The following is a 21,207-nucleotide window of genomic DNA, read 5'->3' on the forward strand; positions in this document are numbered from 1 at the left end:
CTTCTGTGTGTGTGTGTAAATTGAGCCTCATGGGCCTGCGACCAGCAGGCAGTGTCCCAAACTTGCGAGGCTGGATGAGACTGTTAGAGCATGCCTCTCGATGGACTCTAGTCAAAAGAGGAGCATTGAGGACGGTGGGAGGGCCAACAGGCGTTGGATGGCTGCGAGGTGACTGACCACAGAAACAGGTGGAATTACAAGAGATGACTGGAGGCGCTAACCCTCTGAGGAGCAATAATTCATGGCAGTAAGGGGCGGGGAGGTTATGTCTATGCACTCCGAGAGTGTATTGTGCGTTATCAATACCTGGGTGCAGTAACGCTTTCGGAAACCGTTGTCACTCATTTAGCAGTTACTCAATTTAACACCCCTAATCCTGTTGTCACTCATTTAGCAGTTACTCAATATAACACCCCTAATCAGTTCAGCTATATATCTATCTTGCATCCGAAGAAATCAGCGCTCTGACAAAGGTAAGAGTTACCAATACACCTAGGTCACAGGAGTTACGGGACCTTCACAATTAACGTTTTTGTTTTTCATTCAGGTATGTCTGCTGCTGAAAGTAGCTATTACCGCCATGTGGTGAAAGTTTAGAAGAAAACAATAGGAATCAGCCTGGAAACAGACTCCTGCATGTTATTCCTTTAATACTTACTCATCGTTATTTCCGTTCCCCCAACTACAAAACAGCAATGAAATTGGGCACTTCAACGCTGTGGTGTCATCCTGTTGGAATCTTAGATCTCGGCTCCTCCATGCAGAGCGGCCGTTTTTGCACATCCCTTCCCGCAGGGAGGCGGAGGTTATCCCGGGTCACATCACCCACTCCAGAGCTCCAGTGCCCTTCTCAAGCCCCTAGCTGACGTCAGGACCCAGTCCTTGCATATGCCGCACTCGAAACAGCTGACATCGTAGGGCTGCCACTGCATGTGGCGCACCTGCAACAAATCCTCGTGAGAACTAACTTTATGGACATACTACGGAAATACGGTAAAATGTTGTGGGCATAGAAAAGGGACATTCATTACAGGACTACCACACAGGTTGTACTGCATAACGAAATTCATCGCATTGCGTTTAGGAGACAGGGGAAGCACCAGAAAACAAACGGCGGCCACATGGAAATAATACTACACCAGCATTGATTAGCAGGACTGGTACCTGAGGAGGCGCGATGCCTGTTATGCATGATTTTATATTTCAGTTCGGTGATGCGGATCACCACACTTAAATGCATTAGTCTAATGCCAGATGCGTGGTACTTGGCAGGGCTGAATTAGGTGGCGTGGATTTGGACAAGCTGTGCACGCTAAGGCTTTTATGTCATGGGGTATAAAGTGGACGTATGTCTATTTTTCTTTGTAAAAATAATATGGGCTGTTTCTTTACCTTCCGGAACAATTTGTTAAGCTAAATTGTACTGTTGCATTGTGAGCACATGCAGGGAAGAACAAGTGTCTGGCAGACATGCAAAAAATCATCCTACGTCTCAGTATTAACATTCACACTTCTAAACAGTATTTCCAATCCTAAAATTAGTTACCTGTTTGCTTTACAACAACAGTTAGTAAAACAAGTAAGTGCTTTGTCAGCCTGTATAAGTAGCCAAGGTTTTAAAGGGACTTGTTTTCGTGCAAGGTATTGCTTTTCCCAAAAGGGATAAAAAACATCTCCAGATAATAATAGGGTTGACAGGATGGTGCAATAGCAGAATATTGATATGTGTGGATCTGGTGAGGACTGCAGGCAGCCAGTGCTTGATACGCTATTTGCATAAGAAAATACTATATTTTTTTTCATTATCCTCCATTAGTTATTAGTAAGGAAGGGGGAAGAGAAGCGTTCACCGACAGCATTCAATTAGTCTTACGGAGACAAAGAATGCTGTGGTCTGAGGTAGATGCCTCCCAGAAGCCATAGGTATATGTATCAGGAGCTGCCATTGAAAGGAAGTGAAAATGCGCTTTAGATGTTGCCGGTATTGATGCCTACTGTACAGTTGCAGACTTCGCTTGGCTGACAGTGGGTGGGGAAATGCTATGTTGTCACCATAGGTTTAATTAAATTAATCGTGCCTTTGCTCTGGTGTTTGTCCTTGGGGTACTTGCTGACTGGTGCTACACATGGGATCAGGTTTGCCTTTGACAGGAGGTATGATTTAGTGGGTTACATAGTGTAAATTAATGTTGGCATGAGGAAAGAAAAATCGGACCCTTTGTACATTTAATATTATTGTGTGCATCATGCAGAGGATGAAAAGTAGCAGGAACGGCTTTAATGCCGTAGAGGCTAGCAGGAAGAAGTGCTTTGGGTTGGTCAGTTGAAGAGATTGTTTAACATGTTTTAAACTACTACAGTTGCATTGGGTATGGCAGCAGCTGAAAGACTCTGTCTTTACTGGTAGGCAGGGGTTAGATGGGGCGCGGCCATCAGTCTTTCTGTCAGTAGTGGACTAGGGAGCAGTGGGCGGTGGTCACGGGTTCGCAGTGACATACGAAGGGTGGTTTTAAAGGCGGGCGGAAAAGCATAACTGCGGGTTTCGTAGGGGTGAGAGTAGAGTTCATGGCTGCGTTAGTAGCAGGCACGAAGGCAGTGGTCTGTGTTTGGAAGTGGTTAACTGGGCAGTCTTCTCTTGAAGGTGAGTCATCAAGTAGGAGGATGTGTTTGGTGGTACGGCTGGATGCAGTGTTATGTAACTTTGCTGGAGGGCACAGCAGCAGTATTTACTGATATATGTAAATCGCCCAATGAAAGGGCGGATGTGACCAATGGAGGAACCAGAATCCTTTTTTTGTGGCTGGGGTGAGCCCCTGCAGTATGGCGGGTGGCTGGCCTAAGAGCTCTTGACTGACGCGGAGAATAGGGGGCCCCCTCCATGTACTTTGCAGGGGGGCCCCCTCATGTTTCGTTATGCCACTGGTGTGTTCCTCTATCTGATTCCAACGAGACTGGAAATCCAAATCTTGGGATGAGCTCTCTAAGCAGCAGTTTAGCAACAGCTAGGCTGTCATTTCATCATGTAGGATATGCCTCAACCCAACCCACAATCACATGAACATATTTTAATCCATTACAAGAAGGCATCTCTATAAAATCTAACTGCATGCGGGTCAAAGGACCTCCCGACCTTCCAGTTTGACCCATGCTAACCACTGTTTTCCTACCTGCATTCTGTTGCTGACATGTTATACATCTCTGGCACAGACTCTCTGCAATAGCTCTGAATTTTGGATTGTACCATGTCTATCTAAAAAGTTTCATCATTGCATCCCTGCCTATATATGTCGGTCCATGGCAGGCGCTTGCAGATTATCTGCCAGTACAGGTCTTCCATCTGTATAAACCCACACTTCATCTTCTGTTCTACGTGTACATTCTGCTTTGACCCACCCTTTCCTTTCTGTTTGGGTAACTGAATCTTGCAATTCTCGAATTTCTTCCCATGTCTCAACAACTGAAAACATTAGTCTGCATTCAGATTCATCAGTTTGTTCTTTCAAGGATTCACCGTAAAATGCATATGAATTTAGAGCACAATAATGTGTGGTTTTGGCAGCATATCTATTGCAGACAGTCACATAATCATGCCCAGATTGATGAGCTGAACATTTTACCACAGCAATTTGAGCTGGCAGCTGTAACGCCATCAGTAGGTTCATCACACACTCTCCGTTTCGTATTGATGAACCTGAAAAGGTCATGAAACCACGTTGAGACCACAACTGCCCAAAATCATGCACCACCCCAAAACTATATTGACTGTCCGTAAATATGGTTACTCGCATCTACTCCATGATGCAACACGCCCTAGTGAGTGCAATCAATTCCGCCACTTGTGCTGAATTTACTCCTTTCAACAAGGATGCTTCAACAACACCCACCACCGTACAGATCACATATGCTGCTCGCAAGGTACCTCCAGAGTCTCTGAAGCATGATTTATCCACAAACAAAACATAATCAGATTCTGGTAATTAGGTGTCCCGTATATCAGGTCTCGACTTTGTACACAAATCCGTCACATCAAGGCAATCGTGATCAGCTTCTTCCAAAACCACTACACAACTTAGGAACAGCATCAATGTAGCTGGATTCAAACTCATACACCTTATTACAGTTACATTTTCCACGCCCAATATCACTTGCTTATATTTTGTTAAGCAACTGCTTGTAAGATGCTGTGTATGCGTTCACGTTAACAAAATTTCAACTGAATGTGGCACATACACTTTCAATGGATGACCCATCACAATTGACTTGCACTGCTCCAAACTCACACAAGTTGCAGCAACAGCTTTTAAACATCCTGGTAAGGCAGTGGGATCCAATGTGGATGAAAAATATGCCACAGGACGGCATGCAGTTCTGTGTATTTGTGTTAGAACTGAAAGTGCACAGCCTGATCGTTCAGTTAAGAATAGAGTAAAACTCTTATTAAAGTTAGGCCTTCCTAATGCTGGTTCTTGACATAAACTGTCTCGCAGTTCAAGGAATGAACTCATGCATTCTTCATTCATGTGTACAGGATCTGTCACATCTTTGTGTGTCAACCTCTGCAAGGGCTTGACTACTAGGGAAAAAGGTGGTATCCACTGCCTGCAATATACAACCATTCCCAAAAACATTCTAGCTTCTTTTTGTGTACTTGGCGGATTCATCTGCAATATGGCATTGATCCGATCTTGAGACACTATTCTGACTCCATTTTCAATGTGATGTCCCAAATAAAGAACTTCTTTCTGGCAAAATTGTAATTTTGCTGGTGACACTTTATGCCCACTTACTGCCAAATGGTTCAATGGAGCAATCGTATCAGTAAAACAAGCCTCCTTTGTTCCTGATGCAATCAGCAAATCATCAATGTACTGCACCAGCACAGAATGATTAGGCATTTCCAACGTTTCCAAATTTATTTTCAAAATCTGTATCAAAGATTGAGGGACTTTCTGTATACCCTTGTGAAACTCGGCATGATGCCAAGACACAATAAATATTGACTATCCGGATGCAAGGGAATCGAGAAAAATGCTTGACACAAATCCATCACTGAGAACCATTCTGCCTCACATGGAATCTGATATAGAATCACTTCTGGGTTCGGCACTATTGGGCAACAAGGTATCACAATTTGATTAATTTTTTGAAGGGCCTGAACTTTTCTATATTTCCCATTAGGTTTCGAATACCCATGATGGGCAACTTACATGGGCTTCCTAATATTTCCTTCAAGATGCCTTGTTCAATCAGTGTTTGAATCAAAGGGGTTCTTGCTTTTGTCTAGCCATTTTAAATACCACATCTTCATCTTTCATATGGAATTCTATCCCATCTGGTGTACAATAAATAGAACAGTTTATCTTACACAGCAAATCTCTTCCCAACAGATTGACTGGACTGGTATCACACACACCACAAATTTGTGTAGATCTTTAAAACTTCCAATGTGTACTTTCACAGGTTTGGTCACTGGGGTTGAGATTAATTTATTCAATACTCCTACGACTTGGATACTTTCTCCCGAGAGGGGTAGGTTGGGAATTTCCACAGTTCTCACAGTGGAACGGGTAGCACGAGTGTCTACAAGGAACGATATAGGCTTTCCGTCTACCTTGTCACCCATATAGGGACCATTCTGGTCTACTGCTAAGGATGCGCCAAGCACGCATTCCTCCCCCCCAGGCACCGTCATTGAGATGCATCTGAATCACTCTCATCGATATGTAACAAGTATTGTGACGCCACCTGCACATTTGAATTCATTTGATAATTGGTATGGAAACCCACATTCGGTTTGTACCTTTGCAATTGACCATTCGTATTCTGCATAGGACTTTGTGGTATTCTCTGACCCTGCCCTCTTCCTACGGACATCTGTTGATTCTGTTGGTTCATTATTTCATTAACCATTTGCGACTATCTCATTCCATCTACTACTAATAGTTTGTACATCTCCTGTATTTGACAGTATATTTCTACACTCGTGCCTCCAATGCCCGAACTTGCCAGAACCATAACACAGAAACTTCTTCTTCATTTTCTCTAGAATGATTACTTCCTTGTGGCATCAAATTTGACACAGGATTTACCACCACTCCTCTCATTCCAGTAGTTGTCTGACCATTTCCCTGAAACGCTCCTGAAATGTCCGTATCCATACTCATATAACCTCCTTTCATTTCTGCTTTCATCTGGGCTAACATCAATTTCTCATTCAACTTTTTGTGACGTGAATCAATATCATCTCCACAGTATTTTGCATAACAAAGTATCTCATCTATTGATTTACTCTGCCAACAAATCAAATGCTTCTGAATCATGGCACTTATTTCTGGCCTCAAACCGTACACAAACCGATACACAAAATGTCCCATATCATTCTCAGAGACATTCTCAATCCCACTATACTGTTTAAATGCCTGTAAAAGCCTCTCATAATATGCTTGAACTGACTCCTTTAATTTTTGAGTAGTTCTATCTATTTTTACTCAATCTGTCTCTTGCGGCAAAATATTTATTTCAAATAAGTAATAACCTGGTTATATTTTTTCATGACTTCATCTGATGGTGCTCCTGTTTTTGGATCTCCTGCATACTCCTCTTTTGGCTAATCTATAGCAATGTTACACTCGATCCACAAGTCAGTCAGAACTACAATGTCTACCAAAGCATCTAAATCTTTCCACAAAACCTTCGAAACCTTCATAAATCTTTCACTTGCTTGTACCACTCAACTGGTTTTTCTCTCAATCTGGGAAAATCGCTTGTAAATGGAAATATATCCTTTCTTGACCATGGAACATGAACAAACCCTTTTCCTGGTACTTCTCTCATAGGATACACCGTTGCGTTTGCCACCTCCCTCACAGGATACAGAGGTAAAGATACTGTTGCATCCTTCTTTTTTGCCCATCTACCTTCCCATCTATCCACATCACCCCATCTCCTAAGACTGTTTTTCAACTCTTTAATTTGTAAGCATTTTCCTGAAACATTTAAACTCTCTAAATCCTTATCACTAAAATCCAATCAATACTTCTTTTTTTAAAGCTTTGGACTTTTCTATGTCAACTCCATATCTTTGTGCAATTTCGGCAAACTTCTCATGTGTGTTTTTCGCTTTCCGGGTAATATCCTTACACATACCAAGTAGTTCTTCATTCCGATATTAAGCTAATTGTAGGAAGGTAGGATCTGACTGCATAGTTACCCTGACTTTTTGCATGGTGTTTTGCTGGTTTTTACTAGTCTGACTGGGATCCTGCTAATCAGGACCCCAGTCTATCTGCTTTCTCCCTAAATTGGTTGTGTTATGTACTTAGGTACACTCCAGATTGGATACTGGGGTACCCTTGTCAGTCCCTAGTATATGGTACACATGTACCTATAGCATAGGAATCCCAGTGGCCTCCCATGGGCTGAAGCATATATTATACCACCCATGAGAGGCCATGCAAAATGGAACTACAGTTCTGCCATTGCATCCTGTGTAAGCTGGTACTTGCACCACTTACGATAAATATAGGTTTACTATATATATATGTAACTACACTTAATACTACACTTAAAACTTACGTCACTCCTGTAGCAGGCCTTGACAATCCTGAAGGCAGGGTGCTGGGTTTTACATGAGAGGATGCCCCTGCATGAGCAGAGCCCCTCTGCAGCCTTCGGAGACCATTCTCCCGGGTTGTCTGTGACTCAGCCAGACATATAGGTAGAGGTGCATTATAACCTCACGGTATGATTCCATCCTTCTGAAGCAAGCTTTGTGGGGTTCCTGGTCAGACCGGTACCAGCCTCTCGACATGGGCAGCACGAAATGGTTGCTGCCGACCAGAGACACATTTCTGCCCTCCTGCTGCTGAGCCAAGCTCGAGCAGGGGAAGACAGGACAATTGGCACCCTGTCACAGGGAGGTGTGACCACCTCCTAGACAGGATTTAGTGTATTGAGGCTGGATGGGTGCACTTGCAAAGTGCCTGAAAGTCTGCACGAGGGGCACACTTGGTGTCCCTGTGCATAATCAAACTCAAACAAGTTCTGGGAGCCGTTGGCTCCTTCTCTGGTGCAAAACTGGACAAAGGACATGGGAGTATCCTCCCCACTGTCCTGACCCATCCCTGGGAGTGTCCCCTGAATCTTTCCAACCCTCTCCCATGGATTACAAAAGGGCTTACCTGGCTGTAGGACCCTAGATTCGACGTGGACAAGATTCTGAACAAAAAAACACTGAACTACGACCGGCTGGACACTCTGGACTTTGATTGATCCAGACTTCATCTCCCTCTCCATCCAAAGCATCGTCTGTGCCTGTGCACCATAGAGGCTCCGTGCAGGACCTGTGGAGCATCAAGGACATCTGAAGTATCTCCCTTGGGCTGAATGGAGTCACTCCCCTGCATTCGCAGGCACCGTAACACAACTGACTGGTTTTCTGATCCTAAGCTCCTGCGGACTCCGAAGGCTCCAGCAACACAGGAGGTGGATTCCTCTGTTGTTTGAGATTGAGCTGCCCTCTCACCAAGTTTGAGGCCAGTATCCCACGTGGGGACTGCATAAGCCGAACCCCTGTGCACCGCGTACATTTGCAATTGCATATGCTTGTTGGCATTCCCCAACTAAGTGCATTGGACTATTGCTAGCCTCAACATCTTCGCACATTTCGTACGAAGGACTTTGGCCTCCTCACATTCTGTGCCCTGCAAGCTGTTCCTTTGCGAAACTGCTAGAGGTCCCTTTGAGACTCCTGTGCCTTTGGCCTGTGGGTCCATTTGAGGGACATTACTGAATTTCTTGGGCTCCCCTGGTTGCTCCAGGTCTGCTGTGACTCCCCTTGCTGTGGTGAGTCTCCTGGTCCTTGTTGGGCCAGACCGTGATCTTCCTCAACCTTTTTCATGGTTTGCCGCTGCCAAGGCTTGTTGGTGCTCCAGTCGGACACCGAGCCCTAAGCACTCGACATCCTTTGTGGGACAGCTTGCATCCAGCTCCTGGTTGTCCTCGACGTCTCCTGGTCTCCGTGGCTGCAGAATCAAGATCTCCCTCTTTGCACCTGAAGCACCCGACATCGGTGGGCATTCGTCTAATGAGCCCCTGGTCACGCCTGAGTGACCCATGCTCTGTCCCTCTGCTTTCAGGTTCCTTCCTTCAAGAATCCAACTGTGGGTTCCACCGGACACTCTAGCAGTGGCATTTCTTTGAAGGCCCCCATTGAGAACGACAGCGGTTTCCGACACTACTTCAACCCTATTCACCACGCTTCCCTGTGATAGGTAACTCTGGTACTTCGGTATCAATGGGTGGGGTGGCTCTCCAACCTTCTATGTTCCAAAGGGGTTCTTTTGTAATCCACTAGGGAAGGGTCCTTAAACACTAAAACTCCAACCGCAACTCTCCCATTGAATCGTACGTAGCACGCGGTCGTGTTCTCACACTGCACCCGTCCATCGTGGGGTCCCTACTTATTCACCTTGGGTGGTTCCTTGGGGTCGCAGCGATTCTACAACCTCTAGACACTGTCTTGACTCGAGTTGTTGTTCCTATACCACTATTTTAGTATATGGTTTGGTCTCCCCCTGGAGCCCACTGTGATTTAGTGCTACTTACGTATGTTTCTGTGCTACAGTATTGTCTGCTTTGTGATTCTCTGCATGTAGCAGATACTGTGAGGTATTTAAGGTTTGTTATGATAATAAATACATATTTTTATAACTACTGTGTGGTCCTCCTTTCATTTAACCAATACAATAATGTTGCATTCTGGTAAAACAAGCTGCTTAACATTCCTTCAAGACTAAGCCTGAAGGCTCCTCTCCACAGCTTCCACTTGGATAGCTTTCTAAGGTTATCTTTGCCCTCTTAAATCACCATAAGGGTTGTTTGGACTGGTGCAAGGTGCCCACTTTAATTAGTGTAACTGCAACAAAATGATGGATGGAATTCTGAAAGATTCAAACATTGTCCCCCAGTCAAGAGATCTGGGTTAAATCCATCGTTCTTTTACCCACTACGCCACCCCAGTTTGGACCCAGCCATATGCAAATCAGTCTTGACCCTGTGCCTCATGGGAACAGTCCAGACCGAACTGCCAAGCCAGGTACTTCCTGGACTGGAAACAAGCATCCTGGGACCAGTTTCAGGGTATTTCACCCTCCATCAGCCAGGCTAGCTTGAATCCAGTGGCACAGTGAGCAAGGGACCCATGTCTGGGCATACCCATCCCGCTTAGGGCAAAAAGTATGACTGCAACAAATGATGGATGGAATGCTGAAAGATTCAAACATTCTCCCCCAGTCAAGAGATCTGGGTTAAATCCATGTTTCTTTTGCCCACTACGCCACCCCAGTTTGGACCCAGCCATATGCAAATCAGTCTTGACCCTGTGCCTCATGGGAACAGTCCAGACCGAACTGCCAAGCCAGGTCCTCCCTGGACTGGAAACAAGCATCCTGGGACCAGTTTCGGGGTCACCCTTCATCAGCCAGGCTAGCTTGAATCCAGTGGCACAGTGAGCAAGGGACCCATGTCTGGGCATACCCATCCCACTCAGTGCCAGCAGGGCACCTAGTCACACAGCCCATGCTGCCGGCAGCTACGCCCACCATTTACTGCATGGCAGGTCTTCCACATGATGGTCACTTAGGGGCCATCTTTCTGCTTCTCCACTGCACCAGGCTTAACTGTGGGCAATGGCTGATGTCACCCAGTGTCAAGAGACAGCCAAATATGCAGCCAACTTGCTTCAGGCACTCTAGCGCCCCTGTGCTCCGGCATCTATAACACACTCCCTTCTCCTTGGCTACAAGTGCCTTGCCCAATCCCCCAAGTCTTTTATTTACCTTCTGTCCCACTTTCACCTTGCTACACTCACTTTTGTCTTTGTGTTGAACCTCATTCAGCACCATTACATATGTGGATGTGTGTACTCTACATGCAATATTTATGACCTTACCCAGGAAGGAATCATTTTTATTCCAACAACTTCTCCAGGATTTTGCCAATGTTGGTCCTGTTAATAAACTGATCCCTTATAATTTATTAATATAGATCCCTAACCTTACATGTCATGGCTAATGTTCTTAAGACAGAAATATATTGTTGTACATTCTCCCCAGGTAACTGGAATCTAAAGACAAATTAATGTCTCCACAACCAAGCTTACTTTCTTGCCATAATTGTCCTCTAAGGCCTTCATCACTTACACATACTCATCATTAAGTACCTCCTCAGATTCGGACTCATGCTCACCATTCCCGTCATGGTTCGTCAACGCAGCATGCGTAGGCTTAGGCAATGTTTTGAAAACCTACCCTCAATGCCTAGACTATGCTTCAATAATGCCAACTTGCATTTGGCTACAAACACATCCCTACCTATATACCTAACGTAGGTTTTGAATGCCTCTGCTAAGGCCCTGTCTTTGGTTCTACTTCCACTATGTCCTTCCTTTTTAAATACTTGCTGACTTAGTCATTCCTTACTAGTCACTGGTACCTAACTCGGTTGCTACAACCGGCTTGCCTTGCTCCAAGCCTTCTCAGCGGCTTTCTTCCCCTTCCCACTTCGGCATAGTTGCGAGGCCCCCATCCCCCCGCACGTCTGATCCTCAAGTTGTTTTCCCAGCCGTTGCCAGCCCTGCCGCCAGCACCCAGTAAATCAGTTTCCGGCCACGACTGGCTCCACTTCAGTCGTGCGGCTCTCCTCGTGCTGTGCAACTGTTTGCCCTTAACACCCACGGGGAAACCTAGTGATCTCGCAGTGCTCACCTCATGGTCCGGTACACTGCAAGAGTGGCAGCTCGCACTCAATTAGATCGTCACCACGCGCATAGGCAACTGCTGCGGCTATGGAAAACTGCTGATGACCTTCAATAATTCTCAATTTCAGCCAAAATGGTGACCGGACGGTCAGACACGCGTGGAATTAGGGGACCCCACGTGCAACTAGGTCCCACTCTCTCATCACCTTCACAGTTAAATATATACTGCAGCACCACTTCTCCAATTGTGTCACATTGCCCTCACACAAACAAGTTCTCCTGGCTAGTGCACCGCTTGGAATTATAGTTGTAACAGTTGTTAACTAACGTGAGCCAGGCAAACACAGTGCCTCCACAATACTTGCCCATCGTGCTCCGACAATCGCTTCAGTGCACACTGAAAACGAATCAGGGGTTTGCTTCTTCTGTAGATCTTCCAGGGAACAGGTTCACATCCTCATTGCCACTTTTAAGAAGCAGATTCCATGCAGAAATGGTATTGCCACTGTTTTTATTTAAGAAGCTCTGTAATATATGCAACCCCTAGCAAGCAGCTTAGCCAGTGACAGTTCAGCTGGAGCATAGAATTTTCAGTCTCAGAACTCTCACCACGAGACACAGTTGCTAGGGAACCCACTCAAGTAACAACGAGTGCATATGCATAAGACATAACACAACCATCATGTATACCATAATAAAATTATAAATATGTACAAATTGCAGATGTCAAAACAATAGAAAATCCCTACTAATAGAGGATTACCATAGTGCGAATCGTCTATCCCCAATGTTTGGTCGGGTGGGTCATCAACACCAAAACCCTTGGTAACTAAGGTAGTCTGCTAGATTCCATGCAACAAAATACCTACCTTCAGGATTTAACACAGTGTAATATTAATTAATCCTTAAAAATCTATTGCCTTTAACACATGCTCTTCACAATAAATAAGTAAGGCCAACTTGCGTTGTCATTACCTTCTCTTATAAACAGATCACACCTAAAGAATCTGGCATAACTTTTTCCAATTAACTGATAAGGCACATAGCCTTTACCAATGGCATGACTCTACATACAACACCGGCCTACTGACGTGTGTATAAACTGGCAAGTGTAATAGCATCCAGTTGCAAAATTACAAATGTGTACAAAATTACAGTTAGCAAAACAATATACAGCCCTCTCAATGGGGCCTAACAAGAATCAGCACAGTGAAATTCTGCTTTCTGGGTTTGTCAAAGTTGGTGATCAACACCAAACCCCTTGCCTACTATGGTAATCTGTGAGATTACATTTAACCAAATATCTTTCAGTGGACTGTAATATGATGTGACAAAAATCTACTGTTAAACTCCTATTGGATTTATCATATGCTTTTCAAAATAAATAAGCCGTACCTACCTCCTTTGTAATAAATTATCAGAATACTCAGGCCAGACCTATGGCAGCTGGCAAAACATTTCCTTGCACCAATGAGGCCTATTGCTGTCACCGTAACCAACCCAGGCCTACTGTACTGAATGTAAGCTTTCTCACAAGGCAGCCATCAGGCATACAGTCATAAAATAGAAAACGTATACAAAAGTACAGTTGGCAAGGCATAATAAGCATAATAGGTGATCTGTGCAATTCCATGGACCAGAAAACACATCTGTAGGCTTTGATTCAGAGTCATAACAATCCACCCTTAACTGCTTTTTGACTTTAACATGTGGTTTTCACAATCATCATGCCAGGCTTGCTCCCTTTATTGTAACTTTTCATATGATACAATCAGACCTATATCTGTTATCTTTGGCATGTCACCTTAACCAATTCAAGCCTGCTATACTGAGCGTAAACATCCTGCAAGGCAACCATCCTGCATACAGACGTGAAAGTACAATTGTATACAAAATTACAGTTGGCAAACCAAAATCAAATTTCTCCAAAAAGGATTATTGTAGTGCATAGCTTCTATCCCCTCGGTTTGTTTGGGTGAATCGCCAACATTACAATCCTTGCCTAGTATGGTTATCTGAGAAATTCCATGTAATAAAATTAATGCCTACATGCATTAGCCCAGTGTAATAACAATCCATCCTCACAAGCCAGTTGTCTTTAACTCCTCCTTTTCACACTAAGTAGGCAAGGCCTACTGGCTTTGTTATAATGTTTTATAATAAACAGATCAAACCTATGAAATCTGGCATAACATTTCCCAATGAAGACTTTACTGTTTAACCATTGGCTTTACCCCTTACCTAACTCTGGCCTATTTAAATGCACATAAACTGGCAACCATCATGCATACAGTTACAAAATAACAAATGTTTAAAAATACAGCTTTCAAAAGAATATACAACCCTCCTCAACAGGTTCTAACAAGAATCATCACTGCGCAACCCCTTAGGCCTGTCAGAGTGGGAGGCCAACACCAAAACGCTTGTCTTCTGACAGGTAATCTCATGATAATCTGTGAAATGACATGTAAGAAAATACATGTCTTTACCCTGTCTATAACACCTTCCTGCACATAAACAATCTTTAAAGGCGATTTGCTGTTTCTATGTGTGCTGCAGAATGAAGCACACAGAGAAAGAACAGAATACGAGGGGAAAATAATAATTTCTCCTCGTATCGCCATCCTAAAACCAGGTTTTACCTGGCCTTCGTTTTTGGCGCTGCCCCATCCTTGTAAATATGGAGCAGCGTAAAAAAGCAATGGATGTTGCAGCGGAACGCCTACTACAACACCCATTGCATGCCCCTTTCATGCTAAGTGAAGCATGAAAGGGGGTCTTATTTACAAGATGGCGTTAAGCCACGTTAAGTGACTTAATGACGTCTTTGTAAATAAGGAGAAGGGGATATCGACACTGGAACGTGACTAAAAGTCACTATCCTCAAGGCATCTACCAATGGATCACGCCAGCAACCCATGTGGCAGGTAATCTATTGAACTTGGTCTTCATCTGTGGCATCAGCGCAGCTGACTGAAAGATTATACCTACATTTTAGATAGACCACTGACTGATCATTTATTTCAAGATCCATTTATAATCACGCAGAATCATGCCTAACTATATGGTCAACCTTAACCAGCTCAGTTATTGAAGGAAGTTCCCTCCCTCTAGGTTCCACCATGCATTTATAATCCACAGAGATCACATCCATCGCTCTGGCCTGATCTAATCTCCTTGTCGTCACATCAAATAACTCAGTAAAATGATCTGGGCATGATTTTCCACTGGTAGAACTGTATGTAGAAGTCTGCGACACATTATTAATAGTCCAAAAATGTATGTAGCTCATAAGTGTTCCACGCAAAAGGACTCTCTCACAGGACTCCTGGGCTCCACCGGTACAAAGGCTGCTTACTTATTTTATTGGTAAATTTCTTCATCACTTCTAGAGCTGGACAGATAATTTCCTCTGTTAAATTAGTTTTTTTCTCAAAACTTCGCAAGTTTCGTGAAGGTAACGAAGTCTGAATTGCAAGACAACAATTCTGCAAAGTGTATTTCACAGAGGCAAATCTCGGCAAATGCACATCTTTGGTGGGAGAATGCTTTAGCAACCAAAGGGTTTTTGCTAAAAACATTTATTCCCAAAATAGTTTTACAAAAAGATTTACTTTCAGGCAAAGTTAAAAATAAATCGCCACATTCGCAAAATGAAAAGTTTGTAAATTCACAAAACGTCAGTTGCAAACTTTTTATTTCACTATCCTCTAATTACTTTTCATTTCCTTTTTTTTATCAACATTAATTTACAAACGTATCGCAGGATTATTGTTTTCAGTAATTTTACCTTATAGGTTCTGCCCATAGCAAGCCAACTGGCTACTGAAATGTATAAAATAGCACGTCATTATAAAATATCAAATTATTTATTCATGCCAACAGCTTTAGTCACCCTGATTGAGGACGAAGAAGAAAACCAAAACCCACCACTCACTGAGGGGAACTATAGTCCCTGGGCCAGTTTTCAAGGTCGGCGTGCGTTCTGCAAAGGTGGCCAGGAGTCCTACAACAACCTGTACTACACCTGCCTGGCGCTCTTCAAGTTCGCTATTGGAATGGGAGACTTGGAGTTCACAGACAACTATCGATTCAAGCCCATCTTTGTCCTGCTCTTGGTTGTGTATGTCATCCTGACCTACATCCTGCTGCTCAACATGCTTATTGCACTGATGGGAGAAACTGTGAGCAAAATTGCACAGGAAAGCAAGAGCATCTGGAAACTGCAGGTACTGTGTGTGTTTCTTTGACTGCCTATTTTAATTCAGAGCATGCAATAGGTGCTCTTGAGACAGTGCTGTTGATAGAGGTGACATATAAAACATCAAATTAAAAAAAAGTACCTACAACTAAAGCTTCCTTAGCTCTTAGTGATTGTCAGCATCCATTAACAAGTGTCTCCCTTTGTGCTGCCAGCCCCATGTAGGGTGGCAGGTTTTTCAAGGCAGAAACCCCAGATTGCTATATACAGAAGTGCATTGTGGGTCACAAAAGCCATTGCGACCCACAAGAAATGCATTTCGCATTCTTGCTAATTGTAATGGAACCAGAGTTGCAAAAAGGGTTTCCCAATTCTTTGCAATTTGCAAGAAAGTGTATTAATGGTTTCTGACCGCTCTGGTAGCAACAAAGCATACAAAGGCAAAGGGTACCAACTTCCCTTGTCAGTTGGTAATCATTTGCACAGTGGAAGCTGTCAGTGGAGAGGGGTTTCTAATGTGTGAGGTGCATCTGAAAGCATTGACTGAAAGAGGCAGCAGTCCTGTAGGCCACTGCATGCTCTATTTGATGTCACATTCACTGTAAACCATGTTTTTGAACAATATGTAGGATAATGCAGAGATGCAGGCTTCCATATCTGTATTTGCTCTGTTCACAAGGATTTGCAGACTGACCCTGCTTCATGAATATTAATAAGGTAGGATTTCTACGAACACATCCCTTCATTGAGACCCAGACAATAGCACCTTTTACATCTGATCTCTTCAAAATTAATATAAGAAAATCATTATTACACGCACAGTTTAAGAAAAACTAATATGTAATCATCTTTTTCAGCATGTAATTACTAAGACATAGAGCATATCCACAATATTGATCAACACACAACCACAGCATTATAGATCTGACACAATGAGGAAATGTATAACATATTTGCTGGGTATGTTTCAGAGCTGTATAAAGAAAGGTTTGTCAAGTCTTCTGACCACCGTATTACAATTTGGAGGGGTTGGACCGCCAATGCCCCATCACAGCCACCAAGCAGCCGTTACTGAACCACAGTTCCTGGTGGAGTTGCGGTGGGCAGGAAGCCGCAATATGCTTGGCGTGACTGCCTCAGTCCCGCAAAGCATAGTACGAGTTTCATCTCCACCAAGGTTTTAATGGTGGTACCTCCTTCATGAAAACCGTGGCAGAGAGGAAACAAAAAGCCATGGGGTGCATGCAGGGGGGCGCAACTTGACGCCTCTGGTTTTCTACCAGAAGCACTACCGTCAAATTAATGACCTATTGTCCTGATGATGACCTGAAATCATCCAGGTTAAAACGCCGTCGACTACACAGCCTAGAACTCAGGCGCTCTTGTGGTCAATTTAATTATCTAAATAATTTTGTACATACAATTTGTATATATCTGCATTGTTTTTTGACCACCTTAATTTTTCTCTATCTCGCCGTTCACGCTGTTCTTTGCACCCTTGTGTCACTGCGCCATCCACTTTTCACCAGGACGTCCAGTGCCCACCTTGTGTGTTATGGTCATTATATAAATATATGTACTGTAGTGCTTCCTAACTACTTACAGAAATGTATAAAATTTGACTTTCTCTACCTCACTCCTATGCTGTGGTCTCCCCTCCTTTGTTCCCCTGCCCTCTTGTGATTAATTTCACCGCTTGCAAATTGTCCTTTCTTAAGTACCCTCCAGTTGAGACGTTGTTTTTTGTTGCATATGAGTGACTTTAGGCAACTCCATCACCCTGATACTATCCTGTTCTTTAAGCATACAAGCATGGATTTCCATTGTCCATCTCAAGATGATTCAACTGTGTCATCAGATACCAGCAGGTAAAAAGCCAGATAAATGGAATGAAGCCAAAGAATTTCACCCCACAACTTACTAGCGGGTCCATGCCTTTGGGCTACCATTTCAAAAGCAATCTCAGTTTAAAAATAAACTTTGTACACAGCCTAAGCAACTAGAACAAACTATCTCTTCTCCTCAAAGTGAAAGCACTCCTCCCTGCAGATGAATTTAGGACTTCTGAAACAACACTTATCTTCTCACTGTGATGGAGAGAATGTACTTTTTGTCAGTATCTCAAAAATCCGCCAGAAATCTTAAAGTGTGTCTTTCATTGTTGGGATGGGAATGTCTCCCTGCATGACTTTTCTAGTTAATCTCTATTATTTTCCCCTTCTTTCTTTTGGCCGCAGCACACATGATCACACAAGCATGTCGAGGACCACTGAGTTATGGATTGAGGCACAGAGTGCGGCTCTGAGGTCAGAAGTGGTGCACCATACATGGCCACCATCATGAGTATAACTATGTCAGCTCAAACGGATTGCCCTAGATGGACAGTTGTGACAGCCTGTTAATTTTATATTGACAGGCCAGTGTTTTTAACCTGTTCTCTTGGGGCAGTTGACCTACTGACATCACATATTAACCTTTTCTGTCCATTCTTCTGCAATGCATTCCTACTATGCATTAAGTGTGCATGATAATCTGTGTACCCATGCTATAGGTGTGAAGTAGGATGAGCCAGGAGTATCATGGATGGCTTTGGAAATAGTTGAAACCATTTTGGAACTCCATTATAAACATGGTGTAAAAAATGGTTGTTGGAGTAAAGTAAGGTTTATTGCTGATATTCTTGAAGCTTGAGAGAGTCCGCCGGCTACAGGATGTAAAGTCAATGAGTGATTGGAGAGGAAGATGGATTCTGGGAGCAGACTTTTTCTATAATCCATAAGGGTGTAGTGTTCTTTCAACTCTTTCCAAACTGGAGAAAGGTTATGGCTGTCCTGAAATGGTAACAGCATAATAGCTAATATTCACAAAGATTGTATTAAAGTCTCCACACTTGAGCAACGGTGTAACGCTAACATCGAAATTTCAGTCTTCCGCATTGACTTCCTCTCACAACTTAGCGGCAAGGGTGCCTTAGTTTATCAGCCCCCAGGCCCCTTGGTAGTTTTCTCACTCCAGCTCACAGAAATATTAGCTCCCCATGTAATCCCCACCAATAACTTCTTATTGTTGGGGGATTTTAATGTACACAGTGAATGTACTGCCAACCCCGACGCGTCGATGCTTCTAGCAGACCGTGCTCTCTTAGGCTTAGCTAAGCTCAACGACGGCCCGACATAAACAGCTGGTCACAAACTAGGCATTATTTTTACCAACTCACCCAGTATTACGTGTGAACCCCCCCGGCCGCTGATATGGTCAGATCACGCATCAATTGAATTCCATATTCAGGGTCCTAGGGTGGCTGTTGCACCCCCTTCCGCCTCTCATTGTGTCCGCAGACAATGGCATAAAATCTCCCCGGACCTTTTCCATGCTGCTTTTTCGGCACCTTGGAAGGCTGAACCTTTATACACTGAAGATGGCTGAGCCCAGTACAACTCCGCTGTTAAAAGTGCCATTGATCTGCTTGCGCCTCTGAAATCATTTCCCAACTCAGTTAGGTGCCCTCAGACAGCCCGGTTCTCTCCTGAGCTCCGTGATGAAAAACCACAGTGTAAAAACCTGGAGAGACGTTGGCGCAGATCTCATGATGAGAGGCACAAAGATAGATTTAAGACAGCCCTCTTCAACTACCATAAAAATATAAAGGCAGCGCGGAAAGCCTTTATTGCTTTACAGCTAGCCAGGGCAGAGAATGCTCCTAAAACCCTATTCCAGATTCTCAAGTCCTTCACCAGTCCTAAGGCCTGTTGACAATTTAGAGGCCCCCTCCCAAGCTCTCTGCGATGAAATTGCTCAGTATGGGGCATATCAACAAGGGCTTTATCTCTGCTTTTTTGGCTTTAAAAGCGAAAAAAGGAGAGATAAAACTAGCGCCCTATCAACAACAGGGTGCTAACATGCAAATTTGCATGTTAGCACCCTTTTACTCTACGCTTCCCCTTGCATCTCTAATGAGATGCAAAGGGGGCGTTTAAGAGTAAAATAATAGGAGAAATGTCGCTAAGCGACATTTCTCCTATTATCAAGAATGTCGCTAACCCTGTTAGAGACAAAAAAAGCAGCGCTAACCGCGGTTAACGCTGCTTTTTTACGTCTGGTATTTTTCAGACTTAGCCATGATATCCTATGGAAGGAGGATATCATGGCTAAGTTTGCCTGTCCCTATCAACAAGGTAACGTGAGATTATCGCTGGGTTTCCAGCGATAATCTCACGTTAGCCTGTTAGCGTGAGGATTTTTATCGCTATTGAGATAAGCGTTGCTAATAGCACGCTATCTCAGCGATAAAAATTCACGCTAGCCGGCGATAATTATCCTAGCGCTAAGTGCGCTTAGAGATAATTATCGCCGGTTGTTGTTGATATGCCCCTTAGTCACTCAGAAAATTGAGCTAATTTATGACAAGATCACTCCCTTAGGGAGCCAGCAACCGGATGCCACGCCTTTTGACCCGTTTGCAATCGCAAAAACACAGCTGCTGGAGAGCTTTCCCCCTATGACCTCCGAGGATGTGGAAGCCTTACTACGCACAGTAAAATCTGTCTCCCCCTTGACGTTATTCCAGCCAAAATTGTTTCATCCCTTTCTAATCAATTGTCCTCGCAAATAGGTACGCTTCTCAACCTCTCCATGAGAGAGGGTTATATTCCACTGGAATGGAAGGCGGCACAGGTCATCCCTATCCGTAAGAACACCAAGGTCCCTATGGAAGATCTTTTCAATCTCCGTCCCATTTCTTTACTACCTCTCCTGAGCAAAGTATTGGAAACATACATTAATAAACATCTGTCTGACCATGTCGAATCTACTGGTAGTTTGGATTCCTCCCAATCTGGTTTCAGGCCCAAACATAGCACTGAGTCTGCCCTGGTAGCGGTCACGGATAATATCAGATGACCTTAGACAGCGGCCATTCAACAATTCTCGTGCTGTTGGACCTCTCTGCCGCGTTCGACACAGTCTCTAACCAGATCTTGCTCAGGAGATTGGAGGAGATTGGACTCAGAGGACCTGCTCTTCAGTGGATGATGAGCTTCCTTTCTTCCCGTTCTCAGACCATAAATTTAGGACCTTTTCATCCAAAGACGATGGAACTGACCAAGGGAGTACCCCAGGGCTCATGTTTGAGCCCTACCTTGTTCAACATCTATGTTGCTCCCTTGGCTAACCTCCTCAGGACCTGTGGCTTTACCCCCATTTCATATGCTGACGACACTCAGCTTCTCTTCTCAATTAATAAATCTAC

General features: G+C 43.9%; 1 protein-coding gene across 4 annotated transcripts in view; it reads left to right on the forward strand.

Annotated features, from left to right (window-relative positions):
* Positions 1–21,207, forward strand: part of TRPV1 (transient receptor potential cation channel subfamily V member 1) — a 460,649-nt gene that overhangs the window by 334,949 nt on the left and 104,493 nt on the right. For all 4 annotated transcript variants that reach the window (XM_085649322.1, XM_085649326.1, XM_085649325.1 and 1 more), the window contains exon 13: positions 15,644–15,987. In XM_085649322.1, the coding sequence (XP_085505448.1) occupies positions 15,644–15,987 (344 nt within the window). The remainder of the gene's footprint in view (positions 1–15,643; positions 15,988–21,207) is intronic.

Source organism: Triturus cristatus, chromosome 3_2 (assembly GCF_964204655.1).
Source record: "Triturus cristatus chromosome 3_2, aTriCri1.1, whole genome shotgun sequence".
In the NCBI taxonomy this organism is placed as follows: domain Eukaryota; kingdom Metazoa; phylum Chordata; class Amphibia; order Caudata; family Salamandridae; genus Triturus; species Triturus cristatus.